General features: G+C 39.1%; 1 protein-coding gene across 1 annotated transcript in view; it reads right to left on the bottom strand.

Annotated features, from left to right (window-relative positions):
- The window catches only part of ENPP3 (ectonucleotide pyrophosphatase/phosphodiesterase 3), a 66,366-nt gene extending 48,252 nt beyond the window's left edge, over positions 1 to 18,114 (bottom strand). Inside the window, exons 1-5 of the mRNA XM_016204895.2 lie at positions 17,994 to 18,114; positions 14,942 to 15,020; positions 6,874 to 6,996; positions 5,152 to 5,277; positions 1,522 to 1,582 (exon numbers count right to left, since the gene is read on the bottom strand). Of these exons, the coding sequence (XP_016060381.2) occupies positions 1,522 to 1,582; positions 5,152 to 5,277; positions 6,874 to 6,996; positions 14,942 to 15,020; positions 17,994 to 18,032 (428 nt within the window). The 5' untranslated portion in view covers positions 18,033 to 18,114. The remainder of the gene's footprint in view (positions 1 to 1,521; positions 1,583 to 5,151; positions 5,278 to 6,873; positions 6,997 to 14,941; positions 15,021 to 17,993) is intronic.
- Between the last annotated feature and the right edge of the window lie 1,977 nt (positions 18,115 to 20,091).

Below are 20,091 nucleotides of genomic sequence, written 5' to 3'. Positions count from 1 at the left end.
AGATAACAAAAAATGGAGGGAGGGAGTGGGTAGGGGTGGAAAAGTGTAGGTACAGGGGGAATAAATGGTGATGGGAAAAAAATATATATATATATTTTAAAACACAAGAGAACATATGGTATGATTCCACCTATATAAAATTTAAGAATAGAAATCTATAGTGATAGAAATCAGAACATGAAGCATCTTTCTGGGGTCATGCAAATATTCTATATTTTGGAAATATTCTGTATCTGTGGGTTACACAGACTTCTGAAATTCCAAATTTCATAATACTGTACACATAAGTGAGCATTTCAATGCCTATGAATTATACCTCAAAAGTAAAAATGGAAAATTGGGACTGTTTTAACTACAATGTACAGAAAATTCATCAAGAAATTAAAGTGGTGTGTTGCAATCTGCATTGGAAAATACTTATTTTTATAAAGTTGTTAGTATGATGCTAATTTAAAAATTTATGTTTATAAATATGCCATCAAAATAACATTGCAGCTCAAAAACAGGGTCAAATGCCTATGAGGTCAAGATGGTGATTTATAGTGGAGGGACTGAGCAAAAGGGTGTGGGGGGAGGGAGAGAAAACTCATGGACATGGGTAAGTGCGGTAATTTTGAGGGTGATGGGGATGGGTAGAGATGGTAGAGGGCATAAAAGATGATGGAAAAAGTAAAGTATATTTTAAAAGATGTTGATTTAATTCTATGAACAAAAAAAAGAAGCTATGTAATAAACCTGATGAGCTATGGGGTGGGGGTGGGGGGAGGAACACATAGCAGGCCTGACAAGCTCAGTGACCAAAGTATCCACACAGGGAGGTCTGATCACGAATTCCTAACTGGGCAGGTCTTATCAGGTAGTCACATTCCAGGCCTATAGCTTCCTTAGCAAAGGTCAGTCTTTAACTTAAGTGAACCCTGTCCACTGTTCTTAAGTATCTAGGATAAATACCTTTGAAATGTCAGAGTAATTTTCTTTCCTAGAACCCTGAAGGCACAACCACAAGCCCCAGAGCACGACAAGTGAAACTTGTTCCCGTGTACCATTGCTATGTGCTGTAAATGTTCATTATTAACTGCCCTGTACCCACCAATGTAAAAAAAGTATGTGTTTCTCCATTTTGCTTTTTATCCAGACCTCCTGCCTGCTTAATCTACCACCAATGGATTTCATGTAACCCTCCTTACATCTTCTCCTTCGATTCTAATGTATAAAATAAGCTGCAAAACTGCCATTCTCCAGAGCATTTTCTCAATCCATTGAGATTTTGCTTCCTGGCATGTCCTCAAACTTTTGGCTCAAATAAACTTATAAAACTTTTCTATAGGCTGGACATTATTTTTTTGGCAATTCTCACAGGAAATCTGCTGAACTAGAGTTTGAGTCATAAGAAATCCAACCTCATGTTAACTTTCTTGTTTCGAAATGTAAACAGAGCCAAGGAAATTCCATCCTGCCTCTCAGCTACCTTCCTATGTGCCACCTGTTGAAGAGGAAGAAAATGCCCCATGTAATTCTCACCCTTCTGGACACTGAGATGTCGGGGCTGTGTCGCACTTTTCTTTCACCCATGGGGTTTCTCCTGAAAAGCATAAGATCAAAATCTTTAGATTGCTGCGCCACAGACAAGAAAAGAGAAACAAATGTTCAATGGACATGATCTTTCCAAACTACAATTTGTGTTGCTCCAATGAGTAAATTCTTCCAGAACAGGTTAAGTGTTATTTTATATGTTGGCAAGGTCAGTGCCTCTGGTGATCTGCACAGATCAGAAATCTCCACTAACTGAATACCAGGAAGCCCACCTTTGCCAAGAAAAACAAAGGGGATTCCTTTTCTAGACCCCTGAAGAAATTTTGGGAGAGGTGTTGGGAGAAATAAAGAGTATATTTTGTTAAGAAAAATAATCGAAAACTTGAGCTTTAGAAAGGGACAATTTCTTTTCCTTTTTTAATAATGGTTTTAACCTCAAGGACAATATTTTTCCATTAGGAAAAAAATGAGCTTAATAAATACAGATATACAATTTTAAAAAGAGAGAAAAGAAATCATTAAAAAAAGAAATAGCCAATGGTAATAACTGCTATAAATTGGGGGAAACTGAACAATTTGTAAGAGCTTAACTTAAAATTTCTTATTCCAGCCCGGCCGGCATGGCTCAGCAACTGAGCGTTGACCTATAATCCAGGAGATCAAGGTTTGATTCCCAGCAGGGGCACATATTCAGGTTGTGGGCTCGATCCCCAGTGAGGGGTGTGCAGGAGGCAGCCGATCAATGACTCTCTCATCATTGATGTTTCTGTTTCTCTCTCCCTCTCCCTTCCTCTCTCTGAAATCAATAAAGACATATTAAAAAATAAAATAAAATAAACAATAAAAATTCTTATCCCATAGATGTTTCTGTTTATAGAACATTCCAGGTAATTGATAAAGAATAAATTATATAATATGAATGTCATCATTTGCAACCCCTATTGGATGTAGGCAATGACCATCAATAGCTAACATCTCCCGAAAAAGAGACAAGCAGACAAGATGTTCCTCTTCATGGAAGTAACACACCATTTATGAAATATACTTGCAAAATAGATAAACAAGTTGCACCAGAATCTGAAAAGTCGTCAGGTTCTAACTGCCAATTTGCAGGGAATATAGAGGATGACAAACTACCTATCACAGAGGATGCAATATGCAACACCCAGAATGGAAAACTCTACAAGACAAATGACGCAATTTCTCCAAAATGTAAATTGCAAGGGGGAAAAAAGAGAAAAGGAGAATCTACTTTTAAAGGACTTGAAATATATCAGCCAGTTTCTATCTGGATCATACTTCAGACAATCTTTTAAATAAGTATTAGAGACAATCAGAAAGTATTGAACACAATGGATATTTGATGGCAAATGATTATCAATTATATTTTAGATATGTTAATGTATTGTAATTTTGTTAAATTCTCATCTTTTTAAGATACACACTGAAAATATTTATAAATGAATTATATCAACTCTAGAATTTGCTTCAAAGTAATCTAAAATTTTGAGAGAGGCATTGAGAGAAATAAAGAGTATATTTTGTTAAGAAAAATAATCCAAAACTTGAAAATAGCCAAAAGAAGGACTGATCACTAAATTTCACTTCAATACCATGCTTGAAATTATCTAAAAAACCCACACATGAATTACCCAGTTACCTAGGAGTATATACCTTTATCTAGCTAATTCTTTACAATTTATTTTTCAACTCAATAAGGGTAGCAGTTAACTGATAGAAAACTAATAGCGATATAACTGATTCTTGCTTGATAGAACATTTTATTCCAACATTCAGTTTCATATTTACTTAGTCTCTTTGACTCTTTCTGAGCCAGCTTAACATCTTGGTTATCTCATTAATGGGTTAATAAATCTTTAACATATTCACTTTGCCTTCTCATGAGATTAGTGTTTTTATTTTTTTTGAAAATTACACTGTGTCAGTGAGACACAATTAGCCAGAAGTTGATCTTTGCTGAAGCTAGGTGGTACACATATGGGAAAACATCATATTCTTCTCTCCTTTGTATGTTAGAAATTTATCACAAAGTTCTTAAAAATTCTAAATTTAAAAAGTGACCAGTTGTTTTCGTGTATAAAAATTATTAAAATCCCCTCAAATAACTGTCTGAAGATATAATTTTGGCAAGAACCCCTTAACATCTTTAAATATAATGTGTTAATCCCTAGAAAACATTTATTTTTGTTTAAAAAATAAAATGATTAACTCTATCAAACTACACAGTTAGTGTTAATGGCAAACTTCAACACTGCTTATAACAATTACTTTTGTTTCTGTGCAATTGTGTAATATTACACAATGAACTCAGTGGAAAAATTCACCACTTGACCCGAGGACTAATCTTGAGATAAAAGTTAAGAGTTACAAAGTTGGAGTGGAAGGCAGGAGATACAGAGCTCAGAGGCAATATGATCAGTGAACTTATTAGAGAAATAAGCAAACTAGAAACTACACTTGCTATTGTGAATTTAGAGAAATTTTTAATGATGCAATATCCACTATATCAAATACTATATCAAAATATCAAACAATTATTTTTTAAAAACAGAGTTCCCATTTCAGGCTTATATTTTCCTTTCTGGTTGCCCTTTTTAGCTGATTTTCAATTATATTTTATGTAAAAACTATTATTACAAACCCTATATTCTATTAAGGTATTATATAGTGAATGATTCTACTTCAACATTTTCCTCCTGTTTTAAAAAAATATCAGAATTCAACCTAATCTCTTTTTTACCTAAAAATATTAAAAGTGTGCCCGGCCGGGCGTGACTCAGCGGTTGAGCGTCGACCTGGGATCCAGGCGATCAGGGTTCGATTCCCGATCAGGACACATGCCCGGTTGTGGGCTTGATCAATGACTCTCTCATCATTGATGTTTCTGTCTCTCTCTCTCCCTCCTTTCCTCTCTCTAAAATCAATAAAGATATATAAAAAAAAAAAAATTAAAAAAATAATTAAAATAAAAGTGTAAGTTAGCCCAGTTCTGTGTGGTGTTATGAAAAAAGAGTTTACAGCCTGAAGCAATTTTTTGCTATGGGTATATGTGCATTTTTGTAAATCTCATCAGATGTTCAAAGGTATTGGTGATTTTTTTTTTAATTGCATCACTTATAAAGTGGCAAGCATGTGGAATCAGTAGTTGAATAACTTGGATTCCAATTTTGGCTTCACATTAACTCCTAAGGGTCCTAAATAAGTAGTTTAACCACTCAGGACACGGTTGTTTCAACAATAACATTGGTTTAACAAACTGACATTTGGGCCAAATAATCTCTTTCATGATGTTTTATCCATAGGATCTGCCATCTGGTGTCTTAAACCACAGGTGTGTCCAGCATAGTCACTGGACTGAAAAGGACCTTGCCTTACAGACACCCATGAAACTTGAAGCTTTCTTCCCTTCCCTATAATATCTATGCTATGAGCTCCCTTTCTCTGCAGTGCACAAACCACTTTTCTTTCCACAGTGAACACATTTTGTCTTTTTTTTCTATATGGAGTACTTCTTGACTTGCTTTCATTTTTGCAACCTAGGCCAGCTCTAGGGTCATTAAACTCACTGAGGAAAATGGATCAACATCCTCTGCTTACCTCGGCAGACACTCTTGTAGTCAGCACAGCAGTCCTTCTTCTGCAAACAGTCATCTGAGCAGGAGCAAAGGCTGGACTCTAGTCTGCTCTCCCCGCAGCGAAATTTATTGCAAGTCCATATTCGAGCTATAAAATTATATAATTTGGTTCTGAGCATGTAATTTAAGTACCCAGTTTCCTGCATTTCTCTCTGTATTATTGTACAGTCAAATTCTTGGTTTATCTGCATTAATAAATGAAAATTCATAATACAAATGATGGGCAGTCCACCACTTTTCTTCATTTGGTGTGGGTGGCAGAGAGAACTGCAGCTTTATAAGCTATAGCTCTGGTCTACTTAGATAAATCTCTGAATTTGGAGAAACTCTGAACAACAAAGGTAACAGGAACATAGTCAGGTCTTTAAGAATGCAGGCAAGTCAGGGGACCTCCTAGCTGAGAGTCACAGAAATGGCAGATCAGCTCTGTACCATGCCACCTGTGTTCTCTCAGGCTAAGCACTAACCTATGAGATAGTTTAAATAAATCCCAAGCTAAAAACAACAAGAAGGCTGGACTGAGGCTGCTTCCTAGTGACACCTGCCAGGACAAGTGACTAAAATCAATATCAATATCAGCTCTGTGCTTAGAAAAATATGTTGAATAGGTGACTGCTGTGGGCTTCCCTTAAGCATTGAGTTCTCCATTCTCCATTATTTAGAAAGAAAAGACTTTTGGAGATTAAGTGAAAGGAATACAAATCTTACCCTACTAAGTTATTCCTCCCTCTCTTACTCTTTTCAGAGAGCATACTGTAAGGAGTTCCACTGTTCTAATCTTCCCTCTCCTCAAACCGTTAGACCCCCCTCCGCCTTCCCTGATTTCTTAGAAAATTAAACATTGCAGACCACTTCTTCCAGCTAGACAACAGTGTTTCTCAAATTGTGTTCTGTGGAGCACTGGCATCAGAACTGCCAAGAATCCCCAGCTTTCCAAGCAAGTCTTATGCACCCTGAGATTTGAGAATGACTATAAATGAAACTAAGCAAGATGAGTAACTTAAATCATAGCAAAACTCCAGTGAAACTTGTGCAATTATACAGCAGTTCATCTGCTCACAATAGCTATTCCTCAGCCTCCTTTTACTAAGGTGTGGACTCTGTGCTTATCACTGTAAAGGGAGGAAGGATAATAATATACCCACATACAAGGTTGACTTGTGTCCATCCCCCAAAGAAAGTTGAAGTTCTAACCCCCATGACTATGAATGTGATCTCACTTAGAAAAGGATTGTTGTAGATAATCATGTTAAAATGAGGTCATTAGGGTGGGCCCTAATCTAGTATGTCTGATATTCATATAAAAAGGGGGAATTTGGACACAGAAACACACAGAGGGAAGACTGTGAAGACCCTGTGAAGATAGCGGCAGAGTTTTGAGTTAGGCATCCACAAGCCTAAAAATTCCAAAGATCGCCAGCAATTCTCAGAAGCTAGAACACAGTCATGGAGCAAGTTCTCCTGCACAGCCTCCAGAAGGAACCAACCCTGCCAACCCATGGATCTTGGACTTCCAACGTCCAGTACTGTGAGAAAATGAGTTTCTGTTGTTTAAACCACCCGCTTTGTGGTACTTTGTTATGGTAGCCCTAGAAAACTACTACACAAGGTGTATTGTGAGCATTTGGACTTGCTAATGATAGCACAACCAACACGATAATAAACTTATGCTCAGAATTCATACTTGATTCCACACAGGTGTCTTCAAAATCCCAGCAGCAGTCGCCTCGGTCTTTACATCCCTCATCACATCGGCAGCCATCCAGTGACTTGTATGAAGAATCAAAGCATTTTTTCCTGCAGCTGCCTGTAGAGTGAAGGAAATAAGGAAACCAATGCTTAAAAGTGATCCACTATCTCATAGCTAGACGGTGGAAGCACACAGAAGAAGGACTTAGCCCAAACTAAGACAGACAAATAGCTAATTTTTATTGTATGATCTGCTAGAGAAGTGATAAATAATGAATAATTTCCCTCCAGGACTCCAGAGAGGTTTCAGACTCAGAGACACCAGGTACCATTGGGTGAGGGTAGGAGGAACAGGCAGACACTAAGTATAGAATTGACTAAAAGTCTGGATATGGAGCAGTAACTACATCCACCCCACCTCCCACTACAGAATAGAAGCATCATAATCCAGAAGAATTTAGAAGGAATACATTTCATCACAGAGACAGTAGATATAGAGGATGGCTATGATGAGAAAAGATGAACAAGCCCTATCTTTCAATGTGAACAGATGGTTACCAGACAGTTAATCATAGCAGAATACATCCACCATAAAAGACAAAGAACAAAACAAACAAGAAAACAGAAAAAGAAAAACTTGGTTAAAAAGGAAACAATGCAGAGAGCATAAGAGCTAAATACACACATATACACGCACACACAATTGATATTGAGAGTCTCAAAAAAGAGAAAATATTGCATCCATGACATAAGAAAGAAAGCTACAATTTTATTTTACTTTATTTTATTTTATTTTTTGAAAACTACAATTTTAAAAAGAAAAATAACATTCAGGGTGTTTTTGGAAATAAAAATGTGAGGGCAGTGATAAAAATTCAACAGAAAAGTGTGGCAGACAGAAATATTGGTCCTAAAATGATTTCATGCTTTAATTCCTAAGAACATGAATATGTTGCCTTACATAGCAAAGGGACTTTGCAGATGTGATTAAGGCTACTATTTAGTTGACCTTAAAACAAGGAGGTAGTGCCAAAAAATGAAAACAAAGAATAGGGAGATGATGTTATTAAAGAATCATATTATAAAATTTCCCAGAATGGAAAAGCATAAATTATTACCTCAAAATTGCCCACCAAATTTCCCAGGGCAAAAATCACACCAAGGGATCAATTGGAATAAAGAGATCTTGAAAGTTTCTAGAGAAAGTTTATGAGCAATTCATAAAGGACCACAAGTCAGAATGGCATCAAATTTCTTAAAAGCAACACTGGAAGCTAGAAGACAGGAAAGTAATGTCTAAAGGGAAATTATTTTCCTTCAAATGTCTAAAGGGAAATTATTTTCATCTTAGAATTCAATATCTATTCAAACTATCAAGTGTTAGGTTAGGGTGATGAAGATGTCTTAGATTGTCCAGAACTCAAGTTATATGTTGCATGCATCCTATTTTAGGAAGCTAATAAAGGATGTTCTTTAGCAAAATGAGGCAGCGAGAGAGATTTAAAAAAATATAATCTTATGATGGAAACACCAATCATAATACACCAAACAAACCAAGAGAGCAACCAATACTAGAGCAGCAGGACAGAGAAAAAAAAATAAAAAAATATCACTCTAGATCCAACTTCACACTGCCAATAATAAGAGAGCCAGATAATTCCAAGGGTTGGTAAGGATGCATGGTGAAGGTAAGGTAGGCTAGAAAGCAGTCTTCTGGGACTCCTTACCCAAATTAAAATGTAAACTCTTAAATCCAGGAATTCGATTCTTGAGTATATGACAAAAGAAACCTCACACAGGTCTCAAAGAATTTATGTAGAATTAAGAAACTAAAGTCAACCTGCATTTCCAGCACTGGGAGAAAGCATAGGTCTAATGGCATGTTGGATACATGTCAAAGAGTACTATGTAGTAAGTAGATAGATATGAACAGATGCACGCATAGAAATTTAGATGAATCTTTAGAAATGTTCAGTGAAAAAGTAAGAAAAAAAAGTTTATGTACTATTTACATAAAAGGCCTTTACATTTTTACATTCACTCTCTTCCTTTGAAACATTTCCCATACTTGGTTTCCAGGACACAACAATTATGTGCCTTTCCTCCCACATTCTTGGCCACTTTTTCCTAGTCTTCTGTGCTTTCCCACCTCACATCGCCAATCCTTTAAAGTTTGCATACCCCAGTCACATTGCTTTAAGTCTCACATATGATGCTGATAACTACCACACTGTATGTCCACTCAAGATTTTCTCTCTAAAGCCAGCCTCATATATCCAACTATCTTCTTGACTTCTCTACCTGGACATATACTAGATACTTCCAATTTAACACATCCAAAACTGAGCTCCTAATTGTTCTCCCCAAATGAGCTTCTTCTACTGTTATGCCCAACTAATTATGAAAATGCCATATTTTTAGACGTTCATGCCAAAAATCTTGAAGTCATTCTTGAGTCCTCTCTTTCTCACTCCATATCCAGCCTGTCAATAATATCTTTCTACCACATAGCCAAGATCTGGAAACAGTCCAAGTGCCCATGAGTAGATGAGGGGATAAAAAAGCTGTGGGACATTTACACAATGGAATACTATGAGGCTGTAAAACAGAAAGGAACTCTTACCCTTTGCGACAACATGGATGAATGTGGAGATTATTATGCTAAGTGAAATAAACCAGTCAAAGAAAGACAAGTACCGTATGATATCACTTATATGTGTAATCTAATAAGCAAAATAAACTGACAAACAAAATAGAAACAGAGGCATGGATGCATAGAACAGACTGGCAGATGTCAGACAGTGGGAGGGTGGGAGGGACTAGATAAAAGAAGGTGAAGAAATTAGCCAAAGAACATACATGCGTAGCCCATGGACACAGACAACAGTGTGATGAAGGCCAGGGGAGGGTGGGGCAGAGGCTGGGTGGACGTAGGCAAAGAGGAGGAAAATGGGGGACATCTATAATAGTGTCAACAACAAAAAAGTATATATTCAGAATTCAACTGTATCTCATCGGTTACAATGCTATCCCCCTAGTCCAAGACATAAAGCTTGTCGTATTATTGCAATTATTTCCTAATTGGTCTCTCTACTTCTCATGGTTTCACTATGCCATTTATTAATGATATAGCAGCCTAAGTAACCATGTTGTAAAGCAAATCATAGCATGTCATCCCTCTGCTCAAAACCTCCAGTCACCTCCCATCACACTCAAAATAAAAGCCAAAGACCATACTTTGACCTACCAAACCCTCTTTGACTGGGCTCTTCTTTGGCTGACCTCATTTCTCACTACCCTTTCTGTAGTCCTCTTGGTTCTAGCTCAACGTTCTCCTTGTTATTCTTGAAATGGAATTTGCCAGGCAAGGTCCTACTCCAGGCCTTTGTACTTGCTATTTTCTCTTCCCTGAAATGTTCTTTTACAAAATATCCTGGCTCTCCCTTGCTTCGGCTCTTTACTCAAAAGTTATTTCACATGCATGCCCTGACTCAAATTCATATTCCCTTTTACAGTTTTGTTTATTCCTTAGCACTTTCCCTATCATATTATATATATTTTACTTATTTTCATTTTTATTGTCTGTATTCCTTGCTGGAATATGAATTCTATGAAGAATTTTTGTTTTCTTTTTTACCACTGTATTAGAATTACATTAATTAGAATAGTATCTAGAATTCATTAATTAGAATAGGATCTAGCACAGAGTCAGTGCTCAATTGTTAAAGAATAAGTGAAAAGTATGTGCACATAAAACAATAAATTTGGTAAAACACATACAAACTCAAACTAGAAAAACTACTTTAAAAACTCATACCAGAAAACATATATGAGGGTGGGGAATGGAAGAGGGCACAGAGGGGATAAATGGTGATGAAAAAAATTAAATAAAAATTTTTTAAAAGAGAAAATATATCTTGCCCATAGAAAGTGGGTTGATCGGAGCAGGGAATGATGAAAATGGTCCAGAGTTGAGGATTAGGAGACAGTGTGGTGGAAGAATGAGGGATGAGTATGTTAAGGACACTGACAGAGGGGTTGGAGTTAAATACCAACGCCCTGTGTGGGAGGGAGATGGAAGGGATGCCACATAAGGGCTGATAGACTGAGATAAGAGGAAATTAATGAAACAATAACTCTGGGAAGCCCGCCAGTAGGTGTAGCACTAAAGGAGGGGAGAAGGTCAAAGAGCTGGGGATTTTGTTCAGAGATTAGTACATGCCTCTTGTCATTAAATTGTAACCTGTGGGATACAATAACCAAGAAATGATGCCCACCTGTGTGCACTAACGCCAGAATAATGCCGCTAAAATGACCTGCCAATGTTTGCTAGATCTAAGACTGGAACTGTAGTTCAGAAACACAACAGCCAAGTGACCAAGAAAAGACACTAGTTGGGCAGGTAATGTCCACCTCTTCAGTTCCACTGTGTTTCCATGTTACCCTAGGGACACTGGGTGTTTGTTAATTCTTAAGTGAAAACACAACTGGAAAATTGTCTGTTAACCTCACCAAGAGTCTCCCTCAAGAAGAAGTGATATGACTTTCCCCCCTGGAGTCAAACTAGAAGTTAATCAACCAAATTAAAAGGGGATAAATTATTTGACATCTGACCTCATACTTCCCCTTAGTAAAAGTACCAAAACAGTACATAACAAGATTATAGAAAGCATTTTTTTATATAGTCACTTGCAAATGATTTATTTACTGTTCATACTAATGATATATAGCAAGAGATGTGAGGTGTGTGGATATTTTGGGAATGTATCTCTTATTTTTTCTTTGCTTCTTCAGAAAAAAACTGTGAAGCTTTTATTGTGCACTACATTTCAAGAACGTGGCACTGGAGGGGGAACAAGATGCGGCGTAGGTAACAGCTGCACCCGCCGCCTCCCGCAACCACATCAAAATCACAACTAAAACACAGAACCACCATCACTCAGAGCCTCCTGAAATCTGGCTGAACAGAAGCCCCACAACCAGGGAGCTGAAGCAGCACTGAGACCGGGAGGAGAGGCGGAGACGCGGGCAGACAGAGGCTGAATCGCGGAGACGGGGCCACGGGCCCACACCCAGTGTCGCAGGGTAAACTCAGGAGGGAATCTTGGTGGCAGAAGTTTCCCAAAGGAGGGAGGGGTCCCAGCCCCACAGCAGGCCCCCAGCCCAGGGCTCCAGGGCCAGGAAGAGACGTCCCCACAACTCCCAGCTGTGAAACCAGCGGGGACTGTCCCTGAGGGTCGCGGACGCTGCGGGAGCCCCAGCAGCTCCTCTAAAGGGCCCGCGCACACACTCACTCGGACGCTCCCTCTGAGCCCAGGCAGCAGATTGAAGGGACCTGGGACACTCGGGGAGGAACTAACCTGCCTGAGATCCGGGCGAGAGGAGGAGGGCGGCTTCCTCCCAGGCAGAAGGGCGGCCAGAGGCCATGGCTCCTTTGGCGAGTCCTCCCCGCACAGCCGGCAGGCACGCGCCATGTTTGAATCGCCGCCACAAGACTCACACCGTTGGCCCCGCCCCGTGATTCCCGGAGGCCCCGCCCCTCCCCACCTGCAGCTCATCCAGGCCATTTCCAGGGGCTTTTCTGTGCAAGTGGCCTCTCGGGCCTCATGCTTAAGACTTTCCTAAAATCTCTCAAACAAGCAGCAGCAGGCCCCATGGGGCTTGACAAGTGGCCCCAGGCCTGGCACTAGCGGCAGCCTGCACTGGCTCATAGCTTGGCCTCTCCTGGGCACCTCCAAGCCCGGCACAAGTAGCAGCCAACTACGGTTTGCTGTGTAGCTCATGCTGGGTGGCCCTGGGCAAGGCACTGGCAGAGGCTGACTTTGCACCTCCCAGGAGGCCCCAGGGAAAGTGCACCGGTGGTCAGCTTCGACCACACTGGATTACAACCCTACCACATCCACGAGTGACACACTCAAGGGGTGCACTTGGTGAACACCAAAGCCCCACTGAAGTAAATCCTGCTCCATAGGGGTGTCTCCAGCACAGCAGCTCTCTGGCTGTAGTTGCAGCTGATCCTCACAGGTGATTGGCCCGGGGGTCAATTCCTCCCTGTGATGCCAACAACAACCAAGGCTCAATATAACAGGACAGTGCACACAGTCCACAGAGGGGAGCACCTAGAAGGTCCAGCTCAGGTGGGGAGGCTTAGCCACTGGACCCTACAGGACACCTACTACACAAAGCCCCTCTACAGATTCCAGGAGACATAGCAGCTCTACCTAATACATAGAAACAAACACCCGGAAGCAGCCAAAATGTGAAGGCAAACAAACATGTCACAAAGGAAGAACAGAAGAAATCTCTAGAAAAGGAACTAAATGAAATAGAACCAAGCAAGCTAACAGATACAGAGTTCAGAATTATGGTTATAAGGATGCTCAAGGATATTATTAAGAGTATTACAAAAACAAGTAAAACCATCGATGACATAATAAAGTACCAATCAGAAATGAAGGCTACATGAACTGAAATGAAGAATAATTTACAGGGAATCAACAGTAGAGTAGAGGCTGCTGAGTATCAAATCAGCAATTTGGAACATGAGGAAACAAAAAACACCCAACCAGAAGAGCAAAAAGAAAAAAGAATCCAGAAATATGAAGATAGTATAAGGAGCCTCTGGGACAAGTTAAAGAGGCCCAACATTTGTATTACTGGGGTGCCAGAAAGAGAAGAAAGAGAGCAAAAAATTCAAAATCTATTTGAAAAAATAATGACAGAAAACTTCCCCTACCTGGGGAAAGAAATAGACTTACAAGTCCAAGAAGCACCGAGGATCCCAAACAAGAGGAGCCCAAAGGCCCACAACAAGACACATCATAATTCAAATGCCAAAGGTTAAAGACAAAGAGAGAATCTTAAAAGCAGCAAGAGAAAAGCAACTAGTTACCTATAAGGGAGCACCCATACGACTGTCAGCTCATTTCTCAACAGAAACCTTGCAGGCCAGAAGGGAGTGGCAAGAAATATTCAAAGTGGTGAAAAACAAGAACCTACAACCAAGATTACTCTACCCAGCAAAGCTATCATTTAGAACTGAAGGTCAGATAAAGAGCTTCTCAGACAAGGAAAAGCTAAAGGAGTTCATCACCACCAGACCAGCACTGCAGGAAATGTTGAAGGGTCTTCTTTAAGAAGAAGCTAAAGAACAAAAGAATCTGATGAACTAAATAGATCCAGAGACATTGATGCATGCAACAGACGATCATATTTCAGAGGAAAAAGGGAAGGGGGGTGGAGGGTGGGAAGAGATTAACCAAAGAAGTTACAGGCATATATGGATAACCCATGGACACAGTCAATAATGGGGTGAAGGGCTAGGGAGGGGGTGGGAGCAAGTGGAGAGGGTTAACTGGGGGGGAAAATGGGACACCTGTAATGCTTTCAACAATAAAGATCAATGAATTAAAAGAAGAAGAATGTGGCACTGCCTAACCAAAAAATCATGAGATTTTGGTGATAGAGCAATACTCATGTGATATCAAGATGCAGGAAAGCCTGGCAGAGCGTGGCTCAGAGGTTGAGTATCTACCTAGGATCCAGGAGATCAAGGTTCGACTCTTGGGCACATGCCCCAGTCTGGCTCGATCCCCAGTCAGGGGCGTGCCGGAGGCAGCAGGTTGATGACAACTCTCTCATCTTTGATGTTTCTATCTCTCTCTCCCTCCCCCTTCCTCTCTCTTGGGTCGATAAAGATATATTTTTTAAAAAGATGCAGGAAAGGTGACAGGACGTCCTGGGAAGAGAGCAACAAAGTCTTGAGGCCTAGTTTATTATCAGATATTAATATCAAAGTCCTCTATGAAGGTAAGGAAAAGTAAGGACAAAACACTGGAATGATACGACTCTCCAAGAAGCAGAGGGGTGAGGGCAAAGAGTAAAGTCCAGGAACCACAGTGAATAAGCTAATCACAGAGTGGGCTCGTGATAAGTGGAGGTGGGAGAAGGAGAACCTAGTAGGAGAGAGGAGACTCAGGAGAGGAGAGCACAAGTTTTAACAGGTGAAGGTGAGGAGAAAGAAAAAATCAAGAAATGTTTTGAGGAAACGATAAGGGGTTTACCTTGCTCATCTTGTTGCCGGCTGAGCCCAAGCTTCAGGCCTAATCCAAGTGTCACAAACACCAACAAAGCAGCAAGAACCTATCGCAAAAAATGAAAAGTGACTTTTACAATTAAAAAATATATATACAAAGATCCAGATGACCCTCCTCTCTGAATTTTAAGGGCACACAGTGTTCTTGACACCAGATCCAACAGTGATATAGGCACATAATTTTACTTAATACCTGACAATAAGAAAAGTTTGGGAAGAATTGTAAAATACCATTTATTACAGATCTTTAAATGTAAATATGTTAGTCCCAGTTAGCTTAATCCCAAATTGAGTTAAATACATGAAGCAAAGGGAGCCATTCACTTTTGCCCATTTTTCTTTCTTAACTAGACACTTGTTTGAAGATCATTTATCTAAAAACCTTCCAAAACTGTGAAATTGTTAACTACCTCATCCCTATGTGCAGGTCCCCCCCACCCAATCTGTCCATCAGAGGACAACGAGAATATTTAACATATGTAACAACAGTCTCCAAATAATTAGCTGGCATATGATCTGCTTTGATCTACAGCTCAAAAAAAAAAAAAAATGACTTAGGGTAACTTGGAAAATGTGTTACCAAAGATTATGTGTATCATTTATTATCACTGCTGCTGACAAAGCTTCTCAATGTAGTAGACTTTAAGCTATGACTAGAGTTAAACTGTGATATAATTACAAAGCATTCTTCCCCCTCACCTCTTTCCCCACCCACGAAGTCTAATGGTAAGCATGCTGGATGACAGAGCCTGAATAATGCTTATTGCTAGAAAGTATATGAATGCAATAGATGCACAGATCACATAGGAAAATATTTCACAATACAATAGTTTTTGGGGTTTTTTTTACAAATCACTTTCATGAGAAAAACAACAACACAACATAAAAATTTCCTTAGCTAATGAAGACCTACATAAATTACTGGGTTTGGGGGTGGGTTGTTTTTTGTTTTTGTTTTTTGCATTCTGAAAGTCAACTAAAAATTAGTATACCTAATGTTTACAATAGAAGTGAATTCAACAATTAGGAAAATATGATTCAAATACTATGAAAACAATTCTCATATGAAGTCTCCAAGTTCACCCAAGGTCAGTAACTTTCCCATAGGTGTTCTTTCAGTGCAGAGGACAGAGAGGAAAAGGTGAACAGAAACAGTTAAAAAATAACATAATTAGCACTTAGTCCCTTGTTATGATGCCCAAAAGCTGCCAGTGACCAAGACTAGGGATACTACAAAGAAACAAAACACTGCGAAACTTTCCTATGGTAAACCTCACCCATCGTAGATAGATTTACAAGTTGATAGGTTTCCATGTACATCTTATTATCAGTGCTTAGCAATTAAAACTTGCTGGAGATACAAACAACACCTAGCTGACTTTGTACCTGTTGTATATATTTATGGCTTGCTCTCTACATTGTTCTGTAAGCTACTTAAGAGTAAGAGGGTTCATTTTTAATCTCCTATAATTATTTACTCTAAATATGTGATTCTCAGGAAGCTTCTTGATATTGAGGTGCATATATATCTTAAACTTAATGCTATCTACAAAGTGGAGAAGGGACTCCAAAAAATCATTGAGAATCCAACATTTGGCTTTAGCTTGGCTGAATAGAGTGCTGAAAGCACAGCAGATACCCTAATGAAACCTGTTAAAATATGAAAGCATTAGGGTATGTTTGAAACTGTGATAATAAAGCATTGAGCTGCTATTATATGTACTGATGGACTACTAGAAGGATACAAAGGGGTGTAAACGATGCATAAGTTTTGCTCCCAAGGGGTTTATAATTTTCTGAGTTTATAAGATAAAATAAAATAAATACAATGAATGGCATAAGCTCTCAAAAGAGTTGCTCCAAAGTTCCCAGAAGGATAATGAAGAAATAAAATATCTCGAGGATTTACTTCACCATCATCACTGGGCTCGATGCTTACACACGCTGTTTTATTTATTCCTTGAACAATGCTTGAGTGATGGAGGATGGTGGTGACATTAAGTAAGGAATTTAGGCGAAACCAGGGGCAGGAGAGGTGTGGGGAATTGGGCGGTTGGCTTGGGCTTGGGGCTGCACTGGATGGGGGGCCTTGGAGCAGGCGCTTGAAGCTGTGCGACAGAGCCCAGGGACGGAGCAGAGCTGGGGGCCTACCTGGAACTGTGGGTTGTAAATAAGACTCTTAAAAGGATGGAAGAAGGTGAGATTGTCTTTCGATAGGATTTGGTGAAAGACTGTGGTGCACTGAGAAGACGTCAACCAAGAATGCCCATAAGGAGAAAAGTCAATAAAATGGGAATTTTAATGCCATCGTGGAAGCAAAAGGAGAATATAATTCAAAATGAGAAGAAAATACTCAGCAATATCTACGTATTGTTGTTATAAGGACTCAGGAGCAGGGCAGGGGAGGACTGGCTTTCCAGGGGTGACCAGTACGGTAAAAAACAAAACCAGAGGACAGGAGAGGTTGAGTAGCGAGAAAACCGAGGCAACAGATTAGGCTCTGTTTCCTGACACTTTGATGCTAAAGGAAGAGAGTGCAATAAAATCAAGGAAAGCTTTTTTTTGCCCCTTTTTTTTCTTTTGGACAGGGAAGAACAAGAGAAAATAGGCAAAAGAGACACAAGGAGGGAAGTAAAATAGGATACAATCAATAGTTCAACAAAGGATATAAGATACAGTGATTTTAATTGCTCACTTTCTAGTCTTAAAATATCCATACAATAAAAACGCAGCTTGGGAAGTAATTGCAATTCTACTAAGAGAAATGCTGCCAAGTGTTCTGCCACAGATCCCAACTCTATAGGTTGATAAAATATCCATTTGTTGTTGCTCAATTTTTTATACTTGTAAAATATGGTTAAAAATATTCACTGCCTTAGAGATGTCATAAAACTGCACACAACTACTGAAAACTTTACATTTAAATAGCAACACAAACAAATAAATAGGGAATACACATTTAACATTTGACACAAAGCTGTAAAAAACTAAAATAAAAATAAAGAAAAAACTGTACTTACAATACAAATTATTTTATATTTCTTCACAGTCTCCTCCATTGATACAGTCAGCAGAGAATCTATAGATGTTTTAGCTGCATAAACTTGTTTTAGCAGAGACAGATTTCTCCTTCCTCTTTCTAGTCTGGCAAAGGGAAACTATGAGCTAGGAGTGACTGACCTTTAACTGTTTGGAAAGATCACAGCCCGTTAGTGATTGGACAATTAAGAGAGAAGAAAAAGGTTGTGATAACAATAGTGTTGAGGTATGAAAGTTTATTTTCAGGACATTGTAGATAACTGTGCTCTTTCCCTTTTTGTTTTTTACTGAAAACACAGAACAAAAGGCCTCCTTGCAGAAATTACAGGGAGTTTCCATATTTACATCAACTCTATGTCATAGTCGAAAACTAACACTAAAAATGTGCCCCAACCATAGTGGTAATTCCTACACCTATGTAAAACACTTAATTATGTCTTGCATTTTACAGTGTTCACAATTGGACGTGTTTTATACCCATTATCACATGTCAAACTTAACAATCTCCCCTACAAACATTCTGTCCTTATTTTGTAGATGAGTAAAGTAAGGCTCTGATTATTTAAAATATGTATCTTATTTATTCCCAATCAAATATTCACTCAATGCCTGAGTGGAACTGGAACGCTAGTCTTTTAGCTCCCCATGACCAAGGTGATTATTACTAACCAGCTAAACAGGCTATTTTCTTATTTCTATACTTACCTGTATTTATGATGAAAGAAGCTAAATTAATGGCAGCATAGCCCAAGAGAGTTACAGTAAATGATGAGCGTTAAATTCTTATAGTTTAAGTGACCTGAAGGCAGTAATTCTCAAAGTGTGATTTCACAGAACATTAGTCTCATGATAAACTCCTTGGTCAACTAAAGCTTGAGAACTCTTTTATAAAGTGAAGATTATAAAAATACCATAGGCTGTAGTACACTCTTTGGAAAACACTATTCTAAACTATTCCAACTCGAAAAGCAACAACAAAAAAATTAAGACTCTACCCTAATCTACAATGTTAAGGATACTTATACAAATCATGTTATCAAATTTATACAAATGTTAAGGATATTTCTAAAAATCACGTCTAAATCCCTTTATATGTAATTGAAGTTTTTTCTTCTATTTGTCCCTTAAGGAAAAAAAGCTGCAGCCTAGAAGCCATGTTTCCTTTCAGGACTTTGAGGGTTTGTGCTGTTCTTTCCCCCTTCCCTTCCTCAGTCCAGAATGCCTCCCCTTCACCAACTGTACCTTCAGGCCTAACGGGTGGAAGCATCTACATTAGTTACTGTAGCAGAAGGGATTCGCTTTAAAACTAGAAAATTCCACAGAGATAATCAAATCCAGGATCTTGCAAACTTCTTTCCTTGGCCCACAATGGACTACCAGGTCTTTAAAAATCACACATGAATAAAAACCTATTTGAACACCTTTGGCAAGTGGTTCTCCACACTGGATAAACTTAGAAGCACCCAAAGTAGTTAATTTTATTTATTTATTTTTAATTTTTTAAGTTCTGAAGCCCAGACTCCATTTAATTGAATTAGAAGTCTCTAGAGTTTTGGCTAAGGCAGCAATATATATATATATATATTTTTTTAATCCCCACCCAAGGATATTTTTTCCATTGCTTTTCAGAGGGCGTGGAAGAGGGGGTGGGAGAGAGAGACATCGATGTGAGAGAGACACACCAGTTGGCTGCCTCCTGCACCAGCCCCTACAGGGGCCAGGGATGGAGCCTGGTACATGCCCTTGGCCAAAACTGAACCCGGGATCCTTCAGTCCGAGGGCCGACACTCTAACTAGTGAGCCAAACTGGTTAGGGCTGCAGCAACATTTTTGCAATAGCTCTTTGAGTGATTTCATAGGTAGTCAGGTCAGTGTAAACACTTCGCTTTTAGTCAGGAATGCACTTTTGAATTCTCTTCTGCAAACATTCACTCTGGAGTATAATCAAGCTCGCCAATTTTACAGGTAAAATTACAGGGCCCCAGGGGTGCTTGATTACTTGCCCAAGATCACCTTGGTTAGGGCTATCTCAGAAGTGAGACGTCACCAGGTCTTCAGGCTCCAACTTCAGGGTATTCT

This window comes from Miniopterus natalensis, chromosome 5 (genome assembly GCF_054644295.1).
Source record: "Miniopterus natalensis isolate mMinNat1 chromosome 5, mMinNat1.hap1, whole genome shotgun sequence".
Classification (NCBI taxonomy): Eukaryota; Metazoa; Chordata; class Mammalia; order Chiroptera; family Miniopteridae; genus Miniopterus; species Miniopterus natalensis.
The sequence above is the reverse complement of the archived record's forward strand: the minus strand, read 5'-3'. Positions and strand labels throughout refer to the sequence as shown.